Source organism: Penicillium mononematosum (genome assembly GCF_028829835.1).
Source record: "Penicillium mononematosum strain IBT 11891 chromosome Unknown utg000003l:1.0-8172316.0:1.0-8177699.0, whole genome shotgun sequence".
Lineage (NCBI taxonomy): Eukaryota > Fungi > Ascomycota > Eurotiomycetes > Eurotiales > Aspergillaceae > Penicillium > Penicillium mononematosum.
In genome coordinates, this window is record NW_026643273.1 from 4,927,164 (window position 1) to 4,950,893 (window position 23,730).

Below are 23,730 nucleotides of genomic sequence, written 5' to 3' on the forward strand. Positions count from 1 at the left end.
CTCTTATATTGATTTTTATATTGTGAACAGGCACAAAAGATGATATTCAGGGGCATGGTTCGGATGTCAGACAGGTGGCGCAATTCCACAAGCCCAATAAGTATAATAATAATAATTAATGACAGAGCATTGAAAACTTTTTGTCCGAGTTCTTTGTGGGTTCTGATTCGATCTAGACCGGGCGCCCATCTCCACCGTAGAAATTAGCGCTGGCGAACAAGTCACAACGAACAAGAGAAATCGAAAAGAAAAACAATGAAAAACTTAATTTCGTGGCTCAGGAACGACACGACCCATGGAAAGTCGTTGACCAGTCCACTCGGGTTGGCCGCACCAGATCTCTGTTCCTGGCCCTGACAATGGTTACCAATGGGATCATTGTAATAAACCCCATCTAATCAGGCACCGACCACATGGATACACATGGTCAATCCAATTTTATGGTTCAATGGGTTCGACGGCCTATCAAACGCCTGCCACCCCAAAATCTGACACACCCAATGCCCTATGCCTACGTACTCCACCCCAAAGAATAAAATGCCGCTTTACCCTCCTCCTTCTCCTCTTTCTTTCTCTCCTTTGACATCACGATCTTTCGAATCACACTCATTTAGATTCTTCCCTTGGGGCTGAGCCTCAGTACAACACTCTCCTTAACAGTCTGTAGATCAGACTACTGTCCCTCCTTCAAAGGATATCACTTGTCTTCAAACACCTTCCTTCAATATCGGATTCATTCAGCCAATATGCGCTTCAACGTTCTCACCCTCTCGGCCCTTCTGGCAGCGACTGCCTCTGCGCGCCCCGTCGCCGTCCCCGATGTCAAGTATGTCGAGGAGACCGTCTGGGAGACCGTCTATGAAACCGTCTACGAGACCGCCACTCCCATCAGTGCGCCCACCAACCTCCCCATCCAGGAGGTCGCCCTTCCTTCCAGCACCTCGTCTGTCATTTCCTCGACTTGGACTCCCGCTGTCCCGACTCTGAGCATTCCCAGCACCAGTGTCCCCACCATTGTCCCAACTACCACCAGCGCTCCCTCAAGCACCACTAGCGCCCCATCCAGCACCAGCAGCAGCCCCGCCGCCACCGGCAGCGGTGTCTCCATCGTCAACAACCTCCCTGACACCGTCTACCTGTGGGTCGTGACCGAGACCGCCGGTGAAATGCAGACCCTGCCCTCCGGCGAGACCTTCCACGACACTTGGCTCACGAACTCCAACGGCGGCGGTATCTCCATCAAGATGTCGACCACCGAGGTCTGCGACAGCGTGCTGCAGTTCGAGTACACCCAGTCCGGTGACGTCCTCTTCTGGGATATGTCTTCCATCAACATGCTCAAGAACTCGCCCTTCGTCAGCGCCGGATTCGCTGTCACCATCAGCGACGAGTCTTGCCCCACTTCGACCTGCGCCCCTGGTGATGCCTACTGCACCCAGTCCTACCAGAAACCCGATGATGTCAATACCCTGGCTTGCGGTATCGATAACGCTTACACTCTGACTCTGGGTTAGAGTGTTACTTGGGTTCTGGTTCTAGGTGTTTAGTTGGATATACCTTTTGGTTATGGGGGGGAGTTTTCATGCTGATCAAATTGCAAAGTACAAATTTACGAAGCACAAATCAGATTTCATTTTAGATATACCGTTGTTTATAGAGTTAAAAACGAAAATTAGAAAATTCTCAAACATGTCGGATGCCCATATCATGGGGATTATAGAAGAGCATTGTAGACTGTAGCCTTACCACATACCTTTCATCGCCTAATTCAATACATTCACCTGTCGTCACATGCGAAAAGTTATTAGGCCTACAATGGATGGGTTTTACAATGACTTGAGGGCCTAATGATTCATCCCAAGTCATTGACCCCCCAATGAGGGGTAATCGCCCAACGGCGACGGACACGCACATACTACATTTGCAAAGTGACCAACGCCACGTCCACCTTGTAAGATAAAGCAGATGATGAAATATCTATTGAGCAGAATATAATTACAGTAGAATCCCAACTTGGTCGCAAAATGAGACCTTTCTAGGGCTAAACTAGGGTTGATCAGCAATCTAATCTCCAGTCTTCAATCCAAAAATAACTCAAGCGAGAGACATCCTTGGCATGCCCAGAGCGCCTGGTACAGGAAATATACAACCTAGTACACAGGCACCTTGAAAGCAGGGAAAGAGTAAGTCCAGCTCTCAATGGAAGCCTTATCATCAACGCACTGGAAGGTGCTGTTACTCTTCCAGAGCGGACGAGTAGGCCACTGGCAAAGCATCTGCGTCTCACCCTTATAAGTACCAGACGAGACAGTCGCATTCAAACGAGAAGGCTTGACATCATTCTCCACCCAGTCGATCATAGTCTGCATGTTATTCTGGGGGAACGGGCCAGGCTGCAGTTTATTTGCGCCGCAGTGCGCAGCACCGGGGACGAGGTAGAACTGGTACCAATCGGCGAGTTCCTTGAGACTCTCCTGGGAAGACAGATGCGGGTACATGATCGAGCGGACGGACTGCCAGTAGTGCACGGAAGACGCAGCGGGAATACCTGGGGTCGGATTCACCGTGGTAGTGCAGGAGTTTTCCGCCAGAGGATTGGAATGGGGTTAGGTCCGGCAGGGTGGTTTGCAGACTGTCCATGTAACGGACCATGCCGGTATTCATCCAGTCAACGAGGGTGTCGTAGGTGACGTTGTCGAGGTCGGAGAGGTTGTCGAGATCAAGGAGCTGGATGAACTTGGTCACGTACTCGCCGCCCGTCGAGGGGATATTCATTTCCCACTTGCTGGTCGCGTTGTTCCAAGTCGTGTCGCCGTCGCTAAGCTCAGAGCCGACTTGCCAGGAGAGGTAGGCGCGCTCGCCCTTCGAGTTGTGTAGGCCGTCGTAGATGGCTTGTGCGACTTGCACACCCTTGGCAGTGACTTTGCCGCTCTGTTCGGGTTTAGTGGAGGTGCTGCTGCCGTCGGCACGCTTGCTGAAGCCGAAACCTAAGGAGGTGCTGGTTTCTGCTGCACAGTGGTATTTCTCGCCGATGATCGAGGTCAGATTGAACTTGAGCTTGCAGAGGTCGGTGCGGGAGATGACGCCGTCGGTTCGGCCATCGAGGGGATCGCAGGCGGCGATAGTGGCGTTGACTATCTTCGCCAGCTCGCAGGGAGGGGGGTAGTAGTCGAGGGTCTGCTCGGCTGCAGCTGAGAAGACGTGGTGGACTTGCTGTTGGGCGAAGCGGAAAGCCGGGGCTCCGGTGATCGCTCCATCGTACTCCTCGCCGTAGCGCTGGATTTGGCTCATACCCTCACGGCCGCCATCAGAGCAGCCTTCGTAGTAGGTATAGACCTTGGCGGAAGAAGCCATGCCATAGAAGCCCTTGGTAAGAACCTTTCCGATCTTGGTCATTTCACCCAGAGCTTGGTAGGCGAACATGTAGGTTGCGTCCCAGTTGATAGTTCCGTTTCCGTAGAGGACCACCTCGTCGTAGCTGTTGTTGAATGCATCATATCCTGCGCTAGTGGCACCGCCAACAGCACCGTACTCGAGACCACCGGTTGCATCGCTAGACAGAGAGAAGCCACCACCACCGGCAACATAGAAGCGCTTCTTAAAGTCAGAGGGCTTGGGGAAGGCATACTTGATGACGACGGAGTCTCCCTTGCCAGTGTGCTCGTAGGTGACGGTCACATTGCAGTAGGTGTAGGTCTCTGTGCTCCCCGTGCCAGTGCTGGCATTGTAGACAGGACTAGCAGTCACAGCAGAGGGGATCATGTTGATACCCAGCAGAGTGCCATTGGAGGGCAGGATAGATTGCACATTCGAGACGGTGCAGACATCAGCAAGCGAAGCAGCACTTGCCGATGCTGCCAGGGCTGCAGCAGACGCGCTCCGGGAGAGACGCATGTTGAAGTATATCAAATGAAGCGATATAAAATGTAACAAATGAGTGTCAAGAAGAAACTGTAACGAGTGTGAAGAACTAAAGGATCGACAGGAACGTTAGAGGCAAGCTATACTTATAAGATTTGCAGTACTCCATATTATTTTGCTTCCAGTTTCTGGCAACCAATGTGTAGATCATGCGTTAACCCGCTGCGTGCGTTGCCTGCAATCAAACTATGAAACCATACCTAGAAGCACGGATCACGCTCTTTCCGCATCGATTCTATACTGAATCGTCATCATCTAACACTTATCCCAAAAACTAGGTTCGGAATAAGTAGAACTTGAAGGGAAACGGATCGGTCTTCATAGCCTAACGCGTATTTAGTTCAATTCAATCTTCGGAATTAAGGGAAGGGGGTCGGTCCTCGTAGCCTAATGTGTATCTAGCTCCGTTTAACCTTCGGAATTAGGGAGTAATTATTTTCCTCAGGGACTTGTTCACCAGTAAATTGCACTAGCTTATTTAAAGTTTGATATGGCCGGGTAAGGTTTCTTCCCTTATATAACTCTAAACCCCATCCATGGTCCATAGTCCCGGCGACCACGTCATTCCCAGAGACGTACTCCGTACGCGTGGCCATTCTCAAAGCCCATAGGTCTGATCTAGGGTGTGGTGTCAGTTTATAGTCCACGGTTAAACTTCGGCCTAGGCAAATCTAATCAATCTCTATAGAAGGAAGCTATAATTGGCTTCAGGATATGAATGTTCAATCGAGAAAGGCTAGACTGTTGGATTATTCGCTTCAATAATTTCCACTAGTCCCTTGGCTTTGGCACTTCTTCGGAAACATTGACGTCCGGCCATTCTATTATTTATATGGCCCACAACCATAGCCTTGCCACTATCTGAGTTAAGGGGTAGGGCTTTGTAGTGACCCGCCATGAATAACACCGAGTCATCGGACATTACTCCGTATCAGATCAAGAATTCTTGAAAGAAGGAAGGTGTCCACTACCAACGCGGTTTAGTCCGGGAATTTGGCAACTCTATGGCTCCATAGCTGGACCTACCTTTAATTAACTTATTTACTTGGTACTCGGGCAGATGAAAGTAGAGCTCTTCAGGACGTTAAAGAAGGACATACCAGACATGCACCTTTCATACCTACAGACACATAGGTATTGTTAGGAATTCGAACACCTCCTCACATCAAAGTTCCCTTTCAGTTTTATAAGGAAGGACATATTCCCCCTACGGGACCGGATCATCTGTAGTGCCGTTATAAGCAATAATAAGACGAGGTCCAAGTAACTTAAATAGGTATGGATGGATACTGGCATTCGTGACTATTGAGAGGCCAGGAAAGAAGTTTAGGCTGATCATGATATCCCGGGCTAGTTTATGTTGTTGAGAGGTTAGAGGTTGGGTCAGTCACATTCTCAATCCCATCTACACCATATAAGCGCCACTAGAGACCTACCAAGAGCCCATTAAGCGACGAGATATTGATTCTTGACATTCACCGCAAAGATAGCATCGATGTCGCTGCCCCTAACCTCGGAGAGAACTCCAAAATGCTCGATACCTGAGTTACTGACTGCGATGTCGAGACGGCCGAATTCGCGGTGCAACGTCTCGAACATGGGTTTCACCTCTTCTTCCTGTGATACGTCGGCTTTGAGGGCGATGGCGCGTGCGCCTAGGGCACGAATCTGCTCAACGACGGACTCGGCTGCCGTGGCATTGGAAACGTAGGTTATGACTATGTCTGCTCCACGTTGGGGAAGTTCGAGGGCTACTGCCGATGCCGCGGTTGGAGCCTGTGACTATTGTTTTCTATTAGTGTGTTGGTTTTGAAAGTTGGGGCGTGGCCCGGGGCCTTGTTTATTGCGACTTTGCCGGCTAGATCTTTGTAGACATGGTCGTGAGGTGACTGTGGGAAAGTGCATCTGCATATCAACAGCATGCGTTTCGGGAGCCCACGCGTACAACCCGATTTCGGATTTTTGAAACCAGATGATATCTTCGAATTGCAAGACTCGGGATAAATAACTTTACAAAGTACATGGTTCAAATCGATCCGAATTGTTCCTAACTTGCAGGTACATACTCATCAAATACAAAGGGTGGTCTTGCACAAAATGAATCTTGTTGATGCAGTCAAGACAACGCACCCGAAATCAATCGCTTAGAATAATACAGCGCCATCCTCCGGAAGTCCATTCCCGATTTCAAAACAAAACATTCATGGAAAAAACGCCTTTCCTAGATGGCACAGAAGCGGGAGGGGGGAAAAGGTATTTTCGGATTACACATAAGAAGAAAGCACAAGCAACATAAAGGGAAGTCGCAGGCTCAATATGAAGCGTGCGGTGATTTAACGACGTTTTCAGGCACCACAATGTCGAACAATTCACTCTCCAAGGCCGTAGTCAGCACCTATTGAAGTGCTGGGGCTATCCCGGTTGGGATTGTTGAAGGTGAGCTTCAACTTCGGCTGGCCTGGGGTGCCAGCAGTAAGCGGTGTGTCAGCGCCCGAGGCATCACCGGCGAACCGATCTTCAAAGTTGGCGAGCTCGGGATGGTCCTCGGTCAGCCGTCGCAATTCCACCAAGCACTTGGTCTGTTGTACCATTAGTATGAGAAATCGTCATCAATAAAAAGTCAAACTTACCTCGATATCATTGGCATCCTGAAATAGCACACTGCCGTCCTCGTTGTAAGTGCGGGCATTCTGGCAAAGCAAGTGGATGTCATTGCGGAATTCCTTCAAACTCTGGTAATCGGCCCGCTTGATCTTCTTCTGTATCGCTTCCATCGCAATGGGATTTTGAATGATCATGTAGTAGTCGGGATAATAAGAACGCGGCGGGGGCTTCATGAATGGCTCGATGATTGAACGAACCATGGGGCCCTCTTCACTATCAGAGCCCTCCGGTTGTACCTCAGCCTCCATGTCCATCAACGACTGGACCACAGTGTCAAGGATGCGAGTCAAGTTGGCACGGTCAGTGGGGTTGAGAGTATCCGGAACCTTAGGCTGGCGACCTCTCTTGCGCTTAGGTTGTGGGGTTTCTTCCACAACTTCCTCAGCCTTGCGCTTGGGAGGAGGACCACGACGGCGCTTCTGTTTTTGAGGGGTCTCGTCATCATCAATAATCGATGGCTCAGGTGAAGACTCATCGTCATCACGTCCAGCCCTGTTAGCCTTGCGACGCTCAACACGAGCTTCCTTGCGTGCAATCGCCGCTTCAATAGAATCATCATCGGCATCAACTGCCATCAACCACTGCTCTTCGGTGAGACCATCATCGTACTTGGTCACCTTGCGCTCACGAGCACCACGGCCAGTGACCTCCATCTCGACTTCTTCGGTGACAGGGTTATCCTCCTGCATATATATGTCGGGCAGCTCTTGTTCGGACATCAGTCGAGGGTAGCGGTGGCCAGGACCATATGCGTCGTGGGCGATTCGCTGCCTGTCGATCTCCTGGAAAACAGGAATTTCTTCTTCGGATCGTGCCATGATTTCATTGAGTTCATCATCATCCATTTCGTCGTGATCACCGATCTGTTCCGCAGCCTCTGCCGAGTCCAGGAGAGTTCGAAGAAGTGCATCTCGCTCTTCATTAGTGGACTTGTTATCGAACTTTCCGGCCTGGATAACCTTGCCATCCATGTCCAACTTGAACTGGGCACGCTCGAGAATCTTCTCTTCGACCGAGTTGGAGCTGATAAGCCGCAAAATACGGACCTCGTTCTTCTGACCAATACGATGAGCACGATCCTGGGCTTGCAAATCCTGGTGAGGGTTCCAATCCGAATCGTAGATAATAACGGTGTCTGCAGTCTGCAGATTGAGACCAAGACCACCTGCACGGGTGGAAAGCAAAAAGCAGAAGTATTCAGAATCAGGAGCGTTGAACTGCCTCAAGAGGTCCGATCGGTCATCGGACTTGGTGGATCCATCCAGACGGAGGTACTTCATTCCACGAAGGCGAAGGAAATCTTCCATGATGTTCATGATCTGAGTCATCTGGAAGAACATCAAGACTCTGTGGCCCGTAGCACGGAACTTGGGAAGAATACGATCAAGCAGCTCAAATTTTCCTGCCGTACGCCAAAGAAGGTCGTTGGACATACGAGTGGGGTTCATCTGGTCTTCAACGGGCTCAAAGACGAAAGGATGGTTGCAGAGCTTTCGCAACTGCATGAGCATGTTGCTGAGACCACGCATTCCGGTCTTGCCGCCCTTACCATCAGTGACAGCCATCTTGTTGTGGGTAACAAGTTGCTTGTACAACTTGGCCTGCAAGGCAGAGAATCGGCACTTGATGACGCGCTCCTGCTTATCAGGCAAGTCTTTCTCGACATCCTTCTTCAAACGCCTGAGAAGGAATGGCCGAAGAACCTTATGCAGACGGCGAATAACGAGGAGTTGTTCTTCTTCGCTCAAATCCATACGGTCCTGGCCGCCAGTATTTGCGAAAGGCGTGTTAAACCATTCGTCAAATGACTTGACAGACTTGAAAATGTTGGGAAGGACGAAATTAAGAAGAGCCCATAGCTCGGGCAAATTGTTTTGCAGGGGGGTACCAGTCAAAATGATACGGTAGCGACTGGTGTAGTAGGTGGAGAGAGTGCTGCTGAGCTTGGACTGTGTGTTCTTCATGCGGTGACCTTCGTCGACAATCATGTGTGTCCACTTGATCTTGCTGAGAATCGGACGATCCTTGATGATGTACTCGTAGGTGGTGAGAAGAACCTGGAAGTTGCCCCAGCGGATCTGCTGCTGTTGCTGCTTTCTCGCATTGGGCGGGCCCTTGTAGACTACCTTGCTCACGGTGGGCGCCCACTTATCGAACTCGTTGTTCCAATTAGTGAGTGTGGACAGGGGAACAATGACCAAGAAGGGCCCATTGTTCTTCTTCTTCTTTTCAATGATGTGGGTAATCAAACTGATCGTCTGGATGGTCTTTCCAAGTCCCATCTCATCAGCCAAAATACCGTTCAGGTTATTGTTGTACAGCGAAATCATCCATTGCAGGCCCTTAATCTGATACTCCTTGAGAGTGCCTCCCACGAGCATTTCAGGCTGCGAGGTGACTTCTTCATTGATGCGATGAGCGACAGCGTAGTAGTCGACCTTCTTCTTTCCGGTGGCTGTACTGTCGTCCTCGTTTTCGCTATCCGCGAGCTCTTGGTCAGACTCCTCGTCGTACTCGTGAGCCTCGCCATAACGATTTGCCAGACTGCGCTGTTGTTCCTTGACGGATGCGGCAAGCTGCTTAAGGAAGTTGTCGGTCTGCTTGAGCAGATGAGAGATGCGTGAATCCTTGGCCTGTCCCAAAAGCTTCAGGTATGTCTCCTCATCGTTAGCCTTCAAGGCCTGCAGACGCTGCTTAGCGGTTCGCTCCACACGCCTCTGCTCTTCGCGTTCCATGTGTTGGTGGTGAGAGATCATCATACGACCCAGCTTCTGCGAGCGCGTACGTTGCTGGACGGAAGCATTAGCAAGATCAGCGCTGTGGTTGAGGATGGCCTGCAACTGGTCGTATTGCTTCTTCTTCTCTCGGGATTCGCGAGCATCACGTTGTTGCTTCTCGAGCTTCTCGGTGATACGAGCCTCACGTAGGGACTGCTTCTTCATGCGGCGGTGACTCGAGCGGTTGGCCGTCATTCCGAGGTTGCTGTAGTGGAACATCTCGCTCTGGAGCTGCTTGCGGTACTGTCGTTGTTTCGGCAAAAGATTAAGCGATTTGTACTCAATCAGGGCCTTCAGCTTGAGGGAGTCATCGTAGGTGGGTGCATCACTCTTGCTGGTATCCCACACACCGAGGTTGGCGGGGAGATGGGCAAGCTCTGCTTTGCGAGCGGTGATTTTATTGTACAGCATGATCTCACGATCCTCGCGCATCTGCTCCAAGTCAATGCCGGGTGGCAAAAGAGCGGGGATGCGCACGCGATTTGCACGGTTGGCGTGGTCAGTGTAGCTAATAGACTTGGAAAGCGAGTCATATGGAGACTGGAAGCTGTCATACCACTCCCTGGTCATGACTTCAGCATCCGAGCTTTCTGGAGGCTGGCTACCAGCGCCGTCAGTGGCAGCTTCAATGACCTTTTCGGCTGCGGCAACATTGTCCGTGGGAGTAGGTGGTTGAGACTTCTTCTGGTTTTGGAAAAGTTGTTCTTGGACACGAGGGGGGATGGCGAGGTTCTTCGACAGCATCTTGAAAGCCAAGATTTGGTTTCGAAGAGTAGCCAGTTGCTCTGGCGAAAAGCTACCGCTGCCAACCGTCGCATTCTTCTGGTTCATAGCAACTGCCGAAGTATTGGTGGCAGTGGGCGCGGCAGTCGAGGAAGCCGAGGGTGTGCGACCTGTGAAAACGTGTCAGCCCTGCAGAAGACTTTGGGCTTGGAGGGGACGAGGAGAGTCAATGGACAAAGCTTACCATGAGAGCCATTGGCAGCTTCAGGAGTAGCGCCGTTCATCTGTTGCTGTTGGCGCTGCTGTTGAGCCTGCTGCTGAGCCATGCGCTGTTGTTTTTGGAAAGCCTGCTGCCGTTGAATGGCGGCAAGTAGGTTGTGCGCCTTGAGGAATTCCGGGTCATCAGGGCGAACACCTTGTTCTTGCATTTGCTTGTATTTCTGCGACGAAGTTAGAGACGACAGCAAGGGCAGACGAGGCATAGGCAGGTGTGTTAAAGGACTGAAGAATTGATATACGCGAATTGTGTTGGTCGTAATGCGACAAACTTACCTGAAGAATCTCCTGGACATTTTGCTGCGTGAGGTTAGGCGGCAAGCTCACGTTGCCAGGCGCCATGTTTGGCGCCGGGTGTAAGGAAGCCATTGTGACGCGTATATTTCTTTTCAATTCATGAGCAAGCGAGGTAGCTTGGGGTGGGCAATGTCAAGGTCGATGCGGAGTTGTGGCAAGTCACGGTCTCCACCTGGTTTCAATTGCCAAGTCGCGATGGCAAGAGAAGGGGCGGTCGCGGTCGAAATAAATAGGCAACAACAGTCTAGGGTGAGCCTGATTATTGTGAATGCGATCGGTGAGCGACTTTATGGGATGCTTGGCGATGAAAAGCGTGATGTTTGGGGACGTGGTCGGAGCTTCCGATGCGAATGGGGGAGCGGGTACTTTCAGAGACAAGGGAGTCAAAGAAAGCGAGTAAAGAGGCGAGTTCCCAGGGTAAGGCAAGGTGGGAGGGGAACTCAAAAGTTGAAGGCGCGTTGGGATGGCGCGTTCAAAAAGTGGATGGATGAAAATGGAGATGGGGAGGGAACGGAGTTGCGCGACAGGCTCGGGGAAATCTGGGTGCTCAGAGCAAAGGACGGACAACAGCCTGGCAAGGAGTTTTTCGCAAAGGCACGTTAGTCAGCAGGCACGTGACTCCGTGCTGAATTGTTGCCTAGGGCAGCGCAGCTCTGGTACCGTACCGATTTGGGATAAGGCTACTATCATGTGTAGGAGTGAGAGAAAAGAGAAGAGTGATTTGATTAAAGGTCTTTGTGACCCGGGGATGTTTGGTCCATTCAACTTCATTGACTCTATTGAATAGTCTTCATACAATACAAATGACAATACATTGTAAAGCTAGACACACCCGGGTCCACCCTTGCTGTTGACGGGTATCTACACGATCGAAGATCATACCCTACATTACATACCTATGTACCTACATATCACACACTCAAATCCCGGAAATCCAAATTAAGTCTTGGGTGGATCTACCTATTCGCTAAGAGACGCATGTAACCACGTTTCTCATCATCCTACTAATTCTGGACTGAGACTAATAGTAGCCAGGGAATCCTCCAGACATCCATGGAATCAACGGACATGGCAAAGCAAACCAGAAAGCACAATTAAGGAAAGGACAGAACAACCCCATGTAAGTCTCAAGGGATTAGTGAATGATAAGAATAGATACCGCCGCCATGATCGATCATAAGCTCCCAAACTCCCAAACCCCATGCTCAAGATCAAGGACAGACGTAAGATGCACTTTCAGAGCAGTCCCTTACGCATTCGGTGCCGCAAGAAGGGACCGCTTCATCGGTGGAGGTGGAGGGGGTTTCTTCGCACGAGATGGCGGAGGTGGAGGAGGAGCTTTCTTCGATCCAATAGTGTTCAAGTTGGTTGCGCTAGGTCTCCGGGATGGCACGCTGCCGTGAGATGTTGCTGGGGATATAGACCTGCCCCCGCTAAACATCCGCTCGGGGCTGGAACGGCCATACGAGCTGACCTCTTCGGAGTCGGCGTAAGGATCAGCAGAGATTCGACCATTCCCAACTTGAGTGCTGCTTCGATGTCCAAATCCGCCTAGATTCTCGCTGGTAGTTCGCTGCTGAATCCACTGTGATGCAACTGGCGACTGTTCGTGTCGCAGCTGAGCCGGGCCTTCGAAGGTAGGAACTCTGTTGAGAACGGGACGTGAGACCCCACTGGTATTCCCATATGTCTCTCGCGGAGGCGACTCGGAGTATGGCGTGATAGATCTGTTTGATCGGATGGGAGGCCGAGTCTCCGTGGCGTTCATCAACTCTTCCTGCAATGGCTCATACCTTTCCTGGTACGAGTGGGCGGTGTTGGAACGAGGACGGGTCGGGCGACGGGGAGGGGCCTGTACTTGGCTGTACCTATTGCAGTGTTAGCATGCTACACGAGATGTTGCCAGAACCAATGCTTACCCAGCCCATTCATTCTTGAGCTGCAGGAGGGCCTCACGGGACCGCTCATGGTATTCAAGCTGGGCATCCAAAAACACCCCCATGTCCATAACATTGTCGGCTTCGGCTTCTTTGATGTCCTGCATGCGACGCAGCACGTCGTCGCTAGCTTCCTCGTACTTCACTTTTTGTGAGCGTAGTTCTTCCTCCACGCGGAAGTCCTCCTTCTTGGCCTTCTCCATCTTAGAGAGAGAAGTATCGTATGCCAACCGGCGGCTGTCAAGCTTCTTGCGAGCATGCTATGAGGCAGGTTAATACAGGACCTTCAGCCTTTGATCCATCGGGAGAGTCGAAGGACATACCTGCAAGTCTTTCATCTGAGTCAGGGATCGTTCCAGGGACTCAAGCCAGCTTGAAGTCGCCTGCGCGATGTAGCTTTCTTGGATGCGTGCAATGCGCTCCTCGGTACGTCCAAACACTGATCGAATTGTTAGCGATGCGATTCCTACCCCACATTGCCGATATCGTCTTTCAGGACTCACTGATCAGGCACTGCCCGTATTCCGAGTTCCCATCGAAGTCTTCGCCGTGGGCCACCATGCTAGTTCCCAAATGGGCAATCGGGAGGGTCTTCTCTTTATCGTCTCCCTCATTGCGTTTCGAGATGGCCTTGACATACGAGGTCATGGATTTATGAATGCGGTCAACGCCTAGAGATTGAGAGAGCTTTGAATCAGTATGGCTAACCTACAGGCGTGTGTGGTCATTTCCTACCTTCATGTCGCACACCCATCTCCGTCTCCATTGCCTTGAAATCATCAGAGAGACAGGTCTTGGCCTCTCCGCCCATGCGTTCTCCAGCCCATTGTTTGAATCTGCCGATCCTCTTGTTCACGTGCATGTTGGAAGTTGGAAGTGGGAAGTTGGGATGATGATGGTATGTGGAAGGATAATCGAAACCAGCGATTGTGTAGAGAGCAATAAGATAAATACAAAAGGAATGATCGACTAGAGTGCTCTAGGATAAGAGTAAAAGGAGAAAAGACGGGAGGAAAGGAGGTTGGGAACGGCTAGATTAAATCATCCTGGGGGGGCACGCAATTATGATAAAATGGGAAATGGGGAAAATAAGAAAATAAGAAAAATAAGGAAATAGGCTACATTTGCATCTCACAAAGTTACAAAAGACAATGCGTTTTTATGCATGCAGTAAATTGCCGATCTTGTCAATCAGTGGGGAAGGCAATTGTATTCTCAGTGTATTATTACCTTGAGCCCAAAAAGAAAAAAAAAAGAGAAAAAAAAAGCTGTATAGACCTCAATGCGACATCTGAAGACAACTGGAGATACAGTGTATTTCGCACTACGGATTAAGTGGTACTTGTCTTACCAGACATACTAAAATAGCCCTGAGACCAGGGACCAGGTTCAAAGCTGTGACACGCGTTAGTGGGCCAGTTGGTGGAGACTAAATCCCATTGGAAGCTTTGATTTTCCAGATTTAATTCGATTAATTACTATAATTATCTCTTTGCCACCCCAGTCTGGTCTGGAATATTAAACAGAATTGTGAGTTCATATATGTAAATTACATATGACATTAACCTATTAGATGACTATATTATAATACTTGCATATGGCTTGGAAAATGAGTTTCAAATCTGTTTCAGTTGATCCATAACCACTCTGGGCTCTCGGCTATGGACTCTGATGTACTCCGCACCGAGTACAATATACGAGTACGGAATAGATTAAGATTCATTGACTCTCAGTGGGTTGTGGGTTGCATCGCCGCAATGCCAATGTCAATCAAATCTAAAGCGGCACAAATCCTGAAATTGGATCCTATTCATCCGGTTCGCATTGGACTATATTATTGGTAGAAATATATACGTTGTTCTCCAGTCCAAATATCCATATCATAAACATTGAAATCATATGGTCTCATCAAAAACATCCAAAATCATTCGAGGGTCAATAGATAAGCCAGGCAACCACGTTTGTTCTGATTCAGAAGCTAGCAGAGCATCGAACTCATTCCAGCCATTCATAAATGGGAGTTCGCTCCTAGCCGCCGACAGACCGGCCCCTTTCTCACTATTCCCGTCCAGATCCAAGGTCTCACCACCCCTATCCCCAGAGGCTGACCGTGGTGTTTCAACTCCAGAAAAAGCATCGGATGGTGATGATTCCGGCGAGTGGAGGTTGCTTTGCACGAGGCTCTCTACATATTGCCCGGGCGTAACGCCCACACGTTTCTTAAACACACGATGGAAATGACTGGGTGTCAAGCCAGCCTCCATCGCCAGATCTCTTAATTTGGGTTTCATTCCCGCCGTCAGAATGTTCCGGATCGTCTCGCAGGCTTTGTCAACCATGGCGGTTTGAGGGTTGCTTTGAGCCGCCGTCTGACCCGAATGCGGCCGGCAGCGCTTGCAGGGTCGGAAGCCTGCTTTCTCTGCTTGCAGTGGGGTGTCGTAGAATTGGACGTTGGCACGGCGGGCTAGCCGTGCTGGACATGAGGGGCGACAGTAGATTTTTGTGGTGAGGACGGCGTAGACAAAGCTGTTGACTGTTATGTCACGGGTTGCGATGGCTTGCCACCGTTCTGTGTTGGTGAAGTTCGGGCTAAGTCGGGGGATCTCTTGGGGCTTGGGTATATCTGTCATATTCACGGGATATTCAAATTGTAGATATCTTCAAGGTATTGTATTCATTCTGGCATCAAACCCCAGGTAGAGGGGAACCTTCGGGAATCCTGATGTTTGATCCCAAATTGACCAATCAGCGTCTAGAGTGGCTCAACCTCAATATACAACAGTGTACATTACATCAGGGCCATCACCTACCTAGGTACAATATACAGTACCTAGGTATATATAGTATGTATATATGTAGGATTAATGGATTTTGTTACAGGATTTTATGGCTGCTTTTCTTTTCTTTCAAGTCTTAGGTTCCTAGGTTGAATATGTATATATAGTACAACCCTGGCCCCTAACTATACATCTCCCGACACCAACAAGTGAGAGCACCATAATTGCTTTTTGAGAAGCTGAGTTTATCACTAAGCTATAATTGTCCAAGTGTCCAAATGAAGAAGTCGGAACATATTGGACACTCCCTTAGACGCTCCCGATCCTTCTGATTCAATGGCTCTGCTGCAATTTCTCGAATCTGCTGATCATCCATGCCAAGTACAGTCTTGCCAGTGAATATATGCCCCAGATGGCAACATTATCAACAAATGCCACCAGCGCAGTCTGCAAATGCGGCCTGCTAGAATTACCCAATATATCATTTCGAATAGCATGCCTAGCTCACCTAAGTAGGCCTGCATTTGATCAACAAGTGCAGCTGCTCTGATCGCTGGATGACTGCAGCTATGATTTTGCTGGCTCCAGATCTCGAACATCGAGAGTTTTTCTAGTATCCTCCCTGTTGAGGGGCAAGAACCAGACAAGCGGAGGTTTCTTTTTAGCGCAGAAACTTGGCGGTTCTTTCTGGAATCCTGGACCTTGGAGAGTATTGATGTCCCACGGGTCTTTAGGTAGTCGATTCGCTGAGCTTTTCTAACGAAGACTCCGTCATCTTCTCCATTTCTAGTCCGATGAGGTGTCGTGTGAGCAAGGGGCGTGTATGATCGTCTGTGAGGCTCTTCAGTACCAGCGATAAAGTAGTCGAGTAAGCCCCAGGTATTCAACTCATGAGACTTAGCAGCTGTTTCCCAGGGCTCGCATTGATCCCGGAACAGGCTCCAAGCAGCTGCTTTGCATTACCTGGTAGCTCGATTCCTCTACTTTGCCGGGCCTGTTCTCTGATCTCGGCCACAAGGGCTCTTGGGAGTTGTACCTAGGTACTGCGGTGTCCAGATACATAAGATGTCCTTACACGATCCCGGAAGTGATGTCGAAACTATTCGTAAGAAAGCACTGGGTCTCGGTAACAGGCCATGATGACAACGATCATACAGCGCAATGTATATATATATGCCGATGAATTATGGCAGACTGTAATATCTACTAGGGTGATGGACAGGAACGAGTAAAAATTTAAAGGTGTATCATTCCACAGCCCGAAGGACTTTTTGATTTCGTTTCTGCCTGTAGAGGCCAACCCCGGACCTCTTTCCATCACCCTTTGATTTGTTCGACAAGAAAAGGGATAGTCACCACAACCTTAATTCGCTAAGGGCGCATGAGACGCTCATCCGCAGGCGCCTAAGTACATTTGTCTCATAGCAGAATTCCATTTTCAACCCGTCACAAGAATAACTCCAAGAAAAAGCACACTTAATCCTTGGTCTTCTGGGTACCGCGGAGCAGACCGGTTCTGCGGGCGGCAATGAGACCGGCCTTTTGACCCTGGGTGGCGTAGCGGGAGATGGTCGAGGCCTTACCGATGTGCTGGTGGTTACCACCACCGTGAGGCTGTAGAGAGATATGTTAGATACTGCGGTCCTGAATGTCGTCGGGTCTGTGTATAGACTGAAACTTACGTGATCGACGGGGTTCATGGCAACACCACGAGTCTTGGGCCAAGAGTTGCGCTTGACGGCGAACTTGTGCTTGGCACGACCAGCCTTGAGCAAAGGCTTGTCGGTACGGCCACCACCGGCAACGATACCAACCATACCGCGGGCAGTGTTCTTGATGACCTTCTTAGCACCGGGGGGGGAGCTTGACACGGGTCTTGCCATCCTCGGGGTTGTGGCCAATGACGGTAACGTAGTTACCGGAGGTACGGCCAAGCGCACCACGGTCACCGGACTTCTCCTCGACGTTGGTAATGACGGTACCCTCGGGCATGGAGGCGAGAGGAAGGACGTTGCCGACGGTCAGGGCAGCGTTCTTACCGGCGTAGATGAACTGGCCGGTGTACATGCCCTCGTTGGCGATGAAGGTCTCGGTGATCATCTTGTAGCGGTAGGGGTGGCGGAACTGGACCTTGGCGAGGGGAGCACCACGGCCGGCATCGTGGATGATCTCCTTGACGACACCACGGGTGTAACCGTGAGCCTCAGCGAAGTCGAGGGTCCGGAATTGGGCAGGGGCCTTGTTCAGGCGGGTGTTGGCCGCTGTAAAGTAGAGAAAAAAAATTCGATATCAGCACTCCAATCTCGTTGCGAATCTGTGTGGTTTCCTAATTGTCCTATTGATTTCCTCCTCGCTGCTCGGGGTGCGCAGCCTCGGAATTTCGTGCTGGAATGGTTTGCGGTCGCACTCACTGAAAATGGAGCCACGGCCCTTCCTCTGGTTGCGGATGACACGACCCATGGCGACTGTCTAGACGAGGATCCTATGTTAGTATGGAAGCCGGACAGAAGTGTCGTAGGAAGGTGGTAAGCGTACCTCGAAGTGAAATAGGCTTGTCGTTGACGAGTTGAGAAATCATCGGACATGGGGACTTGTGTGGGCTTTAGGGTGCGGTCGCTAATCTAACCCAATCGGGTATAGCGCACGGTCGCTTACTTGAATTGGCTTGAACTACAACAACACAGGCATTACCAAAATAGGCCTTTAATCGTTGGATTTATATCATATTTATGGATAATAATTGCTTGAATTGAGTATTTGGAAATACCTTGACTCAAAAATCCCTATAGAATGTCATTATACGCCCGAAAAAGCTCTTTCAGTGCAAGCCCTGTAGTTTCCTGGAGGGCAAGTTATGTCATCAAGCACACGTGATGGCCAAGACTACCTAGGTAGATATTGCCAAGACTTATCATCTTGAAGTGATACTCTCTTACTTGGACCTCGAAACAGCTATGCCTGTATATTCCATGCTTCTGTGTATGACTTTGATATGACGGGACTGTCAATGAAATAATATACAAAGCAGGTCTGGGTCATACTTGGCTCAGACATTATAGACGTCAATATCAAATGGTTGACAAAGCTTGTCGCGTACTTCCAAGTATTAAATCAACTGATAACTATGTGAAGTCGTCTCGACCAGTCGCATTCATTTCTCACGGGCTATTGCAACTCTCTATCTTAATTGATTTTTGAAAAGCCCACATAGAGCTTCATCAGTCCCTCATCAGCTCTTTTGAGCTCTATCTCTATAGTGGAATCCACAAAATCCAAGCTGCAATATCTCATTTGTTTGAATTATCCTCTTCTAGAACCTTGGAAGACTGCAAGAAGCCTTAGTAAAAATAATTTTTAGACAAAGGGAGCAGTTGTGTCTGGAATCCTTTAAATATTCGCCCTTCGGGCGCAAGCTCGGTGCAGACGTGACGCTCGATTGCGCGCAACTTACTTCTTTCCTTCACCACCTACCCCATCACTTCCACCATGCCTTCAGATTCAGAACTTTCATCATTATCATCGGCGCCTCCGACGGATGACGAAGCTACTATGGCGATTGATCGCCCGACTGGCATCGCAAAGTACTTCAAGAAAGAGTCTGAGACGCCGCCACCGAAGCGGGAACCGTCACCTCCGCATGAATACGTCGTGGCAGACAACCCCGATATTGCGGTGAGTTTACTCCATAGGAAGATTTTGCGCATTGCTTAATCTATGGACATGTATATGACGCGTCTGGTCAATAATAGGACACGCTTGCTGAGTTATCGCAATCTTTAGTTCATCGTCGCGTTCCGCGCGCGTTTCCATGAAGTGTTCCCCAAAGGAGTGCCACACTACGGCCCGCAGGATATTGAAAAAGGGATCGAGGAGTCACCCCCTGGAGAATACATCGAACGACTTCTATGCGCATTGCTTGGGCTTGTTCTGAACCGCAAGAAGGAAGTTGAGTATGGTCGCCACCTGTCGCCCGATACCGTGCGGAGTGCACAATAATGCGCGCTTTCTACCCCGACGTTATCGATTGTCAAGTTGAGTGCTAATATAATATGTGAAATATACAGACGAAACCACTTCACACGTCCCCTCGAAGAAGCAATCCATACACACCAGTCGCAGTGGCCAAAAGAATGGGAGGGCAAAAACCCCCTTCATGGGGGTGGCAGCTTTGCAACCATGTCCCCCGTGGAACGTGTATGTTTCTAATACCTGCCACGGCCCCCGATTTGTTATTCTGACATGCGTCGTCTTAGCTGCGTTTATTGAAGGCCTTGATACTGTGGTCACTTTCGTCGTCTGAAGCGGTCCAGGCGAAGATCAAAGAATCCTACAAGCAGGCGCGCCACGATGATGATCTTAATCAACCATTGTCTGTCCAACCCTGGGGCCGGGATAGCCTGAAACGTCGGTATTGGCTTATCGAAGGGCACGATGATACAAATTTCCGCCTCTACCGTGAAAGTAACCCGGCCCTCAAACACAACACTTGGTGGAGCATCGCGGGGAGTATTCCCGAGCTGGAAGCCGTCGTGGAGAAACTTGAGAGCGAAAAGGGCATACACTCTAAGAAGCTAAGCGAGAAAATTCGCGCTTCTATTCCCCGATTTGAGGCATCGGAAGAGGTGATTTTATACCCCGAGAGTAAATTGGACTTTGCTAAAAAAATAACTAGAAACGGAGACGTCGGGAATATCGTCTAGCACGAAAAGCTGCCTTCGTTCGTCCGGATCCTGGGTTATCCATGTATGAGGGTCGTACACGCGGCAAGAAACTGAAATACACGTACTCGGAAGACGAAGACTTTTCTGAGGACGAGCCTTCCGCCCGTCGCTCCACTAGAAATGCGGCTCCCACGGAAGCCTTCACGGAGTCTAGACGTCCTCGATTCACGGCAAGCGGGAGGCAGATTCGATCTCGTGCCGGGGGCCTCTATGGCGAGGCTCTGTTGACTGGTCAGCGTGACGGAGCTGATGATGATGAGTTCGATGAAGATGAGGAAGAAGAAGTAAGCAGACCGCAGAGGGCTCGAACTTCGACCCATCCCAACGGATACTCTGGATACGGCGCCGATGATTTGGAGGATGCTTCTGAAATCCATTCAAGCGGGAATGAAAGTGGCAACGAATGGCGAGGTGTCGAAGATGATTTGGAGGACGACTTCGAAGGCGACGATGAAGAGGAAGAAGCAAGCGCAGATGAGTCAACTGGAAATGAGGAGCCAGAAAGCCTTGTCGTGCAACTTCGATATGGCAAGGGAGATGCATCTAGCAATCCGGAGGTCCAGATTGAAAAGCCACCTCCTGCGGAAGACGTCGAAATGAAGGATGCTGGAGAAGCTGCAGCTTCCTCCGCCCAAGCACCGCCGAGGACCCTCCCCCATCAATCAAACTCCGGTACACAGCAGGCCCCGACCACGACTGCACCTTCACACCCTTCTGCTCCGATACCCCAAGTGCCGGCCCAATCTGCAGCAGCCGTAGCTGCGCCATCGGTTTCTTCAAACGGCGTGGATCAGATTTGAACCATCTGGCTGTTAAGTTTGGATTCACTTCAGCATAGGTATTTCCCCTCCAGTCCGACTAGAAAGAGACCAGGAATGTATATTCTACGAAATGTTGCTAGATAGATCTTTTTGGATTGCAATTGTACTTCTATCAGGCCGTGGGTATTTGGCAAAAACGGCATACGAAGTAATGGAATGGAGAAAGCATCAATTGCTCGATAAATTTAACACATGGTGAAAACACTACATACAACTAGCATGCACTTGAAATCTATAGCCATGTGTGCAAACCGACAACGCAAATGTTGTATTCTGACACGGCAGGGCCATGAGATCTGTCCGTCACGCCAGATATATGGCAAGAAAATAAAATAATCTACTAGATAGTAGTCGAGGATATAAGAAATTCAAATGGGAATCAACAACAGCAGGCGCCTCCAACAGCGCAAACGCCAAAAATGCAAGCAATACAGTGTACACAGAAGCCAGCCCACTAGACCCCCGAATTAAAATGCTAATAGGTCGCATCCAGCGCAGAGATGACCTCAGTCAGAGCCTGCATTGGAGAACTGGGCTGTGTAAAACTGCAGAAACTCCTCGAGCGTCAGCGTCTCCACTTCTGGTCGAGATCAGATGAGAAATCGAAGATTGGGGAAGCAGGTACTCACATCTTCAACCTGCGACGCTACTTTAGGATCCCTGGCTGAGCCCAATTGCGGTAGATGCCAGTTGTTCACTTCGTACCACCATCTGCGAACCCGACTACCGAGGGTGTGCCCGCTGACTGAGGCATTGCGGTTCCAGAAGCGCCAGCCAGAGAGCGCGAGTGTCCAGACTGTTCCTTGGATCAGAGGGAGAAGTACCTAGAAGGGAAAAGATTGATGTTTTAGCCAGATATTACCAATGATACTATCCCTGATACCCCAAAGGGATCAACAGAATCGCGGCACTGCATACCTGATCTCTAATAGTAATCCAGGCCACTCGCCCCCAGGTGTCAGCATCCTTAATGCTGGCCAGATAGCTCTGTTCGAAGCGCAGGTCCGGAAGAGGAGGAAGAGTCTGTCGCCGATGAACCGGCCGAATTACTCGGCTTGGATGAACAATGTCGGAGGCGATGCTGTTTGTTTCGGAGTCTGGGCCTACCGCGACAGGCTGTTTCTCTGAAGCTGCGGTGGCTGGGTTGATGTCATGAGCTGGGTCAGGATTTTGATTGATGCTTGCAGATTGGATAATCTGCGGGATTTCCATAGCATGACCGGCCATTTTGGTATGAAGCAATCAAGTCAGACACAGCTTGGGGTGAATAGAAGCAGCTCCCAAGGTGGTTCGGCTGATACCGGTGGGACCCGGGATACGCAGTCCGCTCTTTTCTGCCAACCCCTCCATATCCTATCCTCTTTCTCTCCCACCTTTTTCGCTTCAATTCCATTCTCATTCTCATTAATCATATCACAATGGCTGCTCCTCAAGGATACCCTCTTCTCTGTCTGGAGAACCCTCTCCTCGGTATGTCAACTAGTATCTGGACATGTTGATAAAATGCTGACATGCTTGTAATAGACATCCAGGCTCGTGGGTATGGTTAAAACTGGAGTAAAATGATGCTGTTCTACGTGCTGATGGTATTCTTTAGCGATGACGCTCTCCTGGAGAAGTATGGTCTGAAGGCAAATGATGCTATCCTCGCTGAGGACAAGCACATGGGTATCTACGAGGAACTGCTTGCCCGTGATGCCAAGCTGATCCCCGGTGGTGCCGCTCAGAACACCGCTCGTGGTGCTCAGGTATGCATCAAGAGGCTCTCATGATCCCCAATGTTGATATTGACAACGTTCCTAGTACATGCTCCCTGAGCAGTCCGTTGTCTACATCGGTTGTATCGGTAAGGACAAGTACGGTGAGGTCCTCAAGAAGACTTGCGAGGAGGCCGGTGTCCACACCGAGTACCGTGTCGATGAGGCCCAGCCCACCGGTAAGTGTGGTGTTGTCATCACTGGCCACCACCGCAGCATGTGCACCCACCTCGCTGCTGCCAACGAGTACAAAATTGAGCACCTCAAGCAGCCCGAGATCTGGTCCCTGGTTGAGAAGGCCCAGGTCTACTACGTCGGTGGTTACCACCTGACTGTCTGCGTGCCCGCCATCATCGCCCTTGGTGAGGAGGCTGCCGCTAAGAACAAGGTATGTCATGTGCATTCTAATACATTGGACCTCTTTGCTAACCTGTTTGTTTTCATCAGACCTTCATGCTCTCTATCTCTGCTCCTTTCATTGCCCAGTTCTTCAAGGACCAGTTGGATAGCGTCCTGCCCTACACCGACTACACCTTCTGTAACGAGACTGAGGCTATTGCCTACTCCGAGGGCCACCAGTGGGGCACCGAGGATATCACCGAGATCGCCAAGAAGCTCGCTCAGCTCCCCAAGAAGAACACCCAACGTCCCCGCGTTGCCATTGTCACCCAGGGCACTCTCCCTACCATTGTCGCCATCGGCTCTGCTACCGGTACCGTCGAGGTGAAGGAGTTCAAGGTCCGCGAGATCTCCAAGGAAGCCATCAACGACACCAACGGTGCTGGGTGAGTGATATTGATCTCAACAACCTCACATTAATCTATACTAACCTCTGTCCCATATAGTGATGCCTTCGCTGGTGGTTTCTGTGCTGGTATCGTCGCGGGCAAGTCCCTCGATGACAGCATCGACATGGGCCAGTGGCTCGCCAGCAAGAGCATCCAGGAGCTTGGACCTTCGTGAGTATTCCCCAAGGCAATGCATTAAGAATACTCGCTAACAATTCTCAACCCACAGCTACCCCTTCCCCAAGCAGACCTACACCCGCTCCTAAACGTT

The 23,730-nt window shown here is 50.1% G+C and overlaps 12 protein-coding genes across 12 annotated transcripts; 4 read left to right on the top strand and 8 right to left on the bottom strand.

Moving 5' to 3' along the window:
• Positions 1 to 746: 746 nt before the first annotated feature.
• On the top strand, positions 747 to 1,514 carry N7519_006872 (uncharacterized protein; the record flags this gene model as incomplete). The annotated part of the gene is made up of 1 exon (XM_057293648.1): positions 747 to 1,514. The coding sequence occupies one exon, from the start codon at positions 747 to 749 to the stop codon at positions 1,512 to 1,514; it is 768 nt and encodes a 255-aa protein (XP_057148459.1).
• Positions 1,515 to 2,150: 636 nt separating this feature from the next.
• On the bottom strand, positions 2,151 to 3,894 carry N7519_006873 (putative tannase; the record flags this gene model as incomplete). The annotated part of the gene is given in 2 exon segments (XM_057293649.1): positions 2,151 to 2,548; positions 2,565 to 3,894. 2 exon segments carry the CDS (start codon positions 3,892 to 3,894, stop codon positions 2,151 to 2,153), a joined length of 1,728 nt encoding a protein of 575 aa, XP_057148460.1.
• A 1,473-nt stretch (positions 3,895 to 5,367) lies between these two features.
• N7519_006874 (Short-chain dehydrogenase/reductase SDR) lies at positions 5,368 to 5,944 on the bottom strand (the record flags this gene model as incomplete). The annotated part of the gene is made up of 2 exons (XM_057293650.1): positions 5,368 to 5,697; positions 5,936 to 5,944. The coding sequence occupies 2 exons, from the start codon at positions 5,942 to 5,944 to the stop codon at positions 5,368 to 5,370; spliced, it is 339 nt and encodes a 112-aa protein (XP_057148461.1).
• A 346-nt stretch (positions 5,945 to 6,290) lies between these two features.
• On the bottom strand, positions 6,291 to 10,730 carry N7519_006875 (putative RSC complex subunit (Sth1); the record flags this gene model as incomplete). Its single annotated transcript, XM_057293651.1, has 4 exons — positions 6,291 to 6,500; positions 6,552 to 10,255; positions 10,330 to 10,525; positions 10,638 to 10,730. The coding sequence occupies 4 exons, from the start codon at positions 10,728 to 10,730 to the stop codon at positions 6,291 to 6,293; spliced, it is 4,203 nt and encodes a 1,400-aa protein (XP_057148462.1).
• A 123-nt stretch (positions 10,731 to 10,853) lies between these two features.
• Positions 10,854 to 11,261, top strand: N7519_006876 (uncharacterized protein; the record flags this gene model as incomplete). The annotated part of the gene is made up of 1 exon (XM_057293652.1): positions 10,854 to 11,261. The coding sequence occupies one exon, from the start codon at positions 10,854 to 10,856 to the stop codon at positions 11,259 to 11,261; it is 408 nt and encodes a 135-aa protein (XP_057148463.1).
• A 646-nt stretch (positions 11,262 to 11,907) lies between these two features.
• On the bottom strand, positions 11,908 to 13,457 carry N7519_006877 (uncharacterized protein; the record flags this gene model as incomplete). The annotated part of the gene is made up of 5 exons (XM_057293653.1): positions 11,908 to 12,526; positions 12,578 to 12,855; positions 12,919 to 13,034; positions 13,099 to 13,266; positions 13,331 to 13,457. 5 exons carry the CDS (start codon positions 13,455 to 13,457, stop codon positions 11,908 to 11,910), a joined length of 1,308 nt encoding a protein of 435 aa, XP_057148464.1.
• A 1,033-nt stretch (positions 13,458 to 14,490) lies between these two features.
• Positions 14,491 to 15,225, bottom strand: mpt (putative DNA repair and transcription factor Ada; the record flags this gene model as incomplete). The annotated part of the gene is made up of 1 exon (XM_057293654.1): positions 14,491 to 15,225. One exon carries the CDS (start codon positions 15,223 to 15,225, stop codon positions 14,491 to 14,493), a length of 735 nt encoding a protein of 244 aa, XP_057148465.1.
• Positions 15,226 to 16,848: 1,623 nt separating this feature from the next.
• On the bottom strand, positions 16,849 to 17,189 carry N7519_006879 (60S ribosomal protein uL2; the record flags this gene model as incomplete). Its single annotated transcript, XM_057293655.1, has 2 exons — positions 16,849 to 16,986; positions 17,055 to 17,189. The coding sequence occupies 2 exons, from the start codon at positions 17,187 to 17,189 to the stop codon at positions 16,849 to 16,851; spliced, it is 273 nt and encodes a 90-aa protein (XP_057148466.1).
• A 28-nt stretch (positions 17,190 to 17,217) lies between these two features.
• On the bottom strand, positions 17,218 to 18,060 carry N7519_006880 (60S ribosomal protein uL2; the record flags this gene model as incomplete). Its single annotated transcript, XM_057293656.1, has 4 exons — positions 17,218 to 17,633; positions 17,784 to 17,841; positions 17,908 to 17,923; positions 18,050 to 18,060. 4 exons carry the CDS (start codon positions 18,058 to 18,060, stop codon positions 17,218 to 17,220), a joined length of 501 nt encoding a protein of 166 aa, XP_057148467.1.
• Positions 18,061 to 18,858: 798 nt separating this feature from the next.
• Positions 18,859 to 20,893, top strand: N7519_006881 (uncharacterized protein; the record flags this gene model as incomplete). The annotated part of the gene is made up of 5 exons (XM_057293657.1): positions 18,859 to 19,044; positions 19,153 to 19,322; positions 19,437 to 19,566; positions 19,626 to 19,994; positions 20,045 to 20,893. 5 exons carry the CDS (start codon positions 18,859 to 18,861, stop codon positions 20,891 to 20,893), a joined length of 1,704 nt encoding a protein of 567 aa, XP_057148468.1.
• A 527-nt stretch (positions 20,894 to 21,420) lies between these two features.
• On the bottom strand, positions 21,421 to 22,141 carry N7519_006882 (DUF1770 domain-containing protein; the record flags this gene model as incomplete). Its single annotated transcript, XM_057293658.1, has 3 exons — positions 21,421 to 21,494; positions 21,540 to 21,738; positions 21,833 to 22,141. 3 exons carry the CDS (start codon positions 22,139 to 22,141, stop codon positions 21,421 to 21,423), a joined length of 582 nt encoding a protein of 193 aa, XP_057148469.1.
• Positions 22,142 to 22,312: 171 nt separating this feature from the next.
• N7519_006883 (adenosine kinase) lies at positions 22,313 to 23,725 on the top strand (the record flags this gene model as incomplete). The annotated part of the gene is made up of 7 exons (XM_057293659.1): positions 22,313 to 22,384; positions 22,439 to 22,454; positions 22,512 to 22,662; positions 22,718 to 23,059; positions 23,119 to 23,456; positions 23,517 to 23,630; positions 23,689 to 23,725. Exons 1-7 carry the CDS (start codon positions 22,333 to 22,335, stop codon positions 23,723 to 23,725), a joined length of 1,050 nt encoding a protein of 349 aa, XP_057148470.1. The 5' UTR covers positions 22,313 to 22,332.
• Between the last annotated feature and the right edge of the window lie 5 nt (positions 23,726 to 23,730).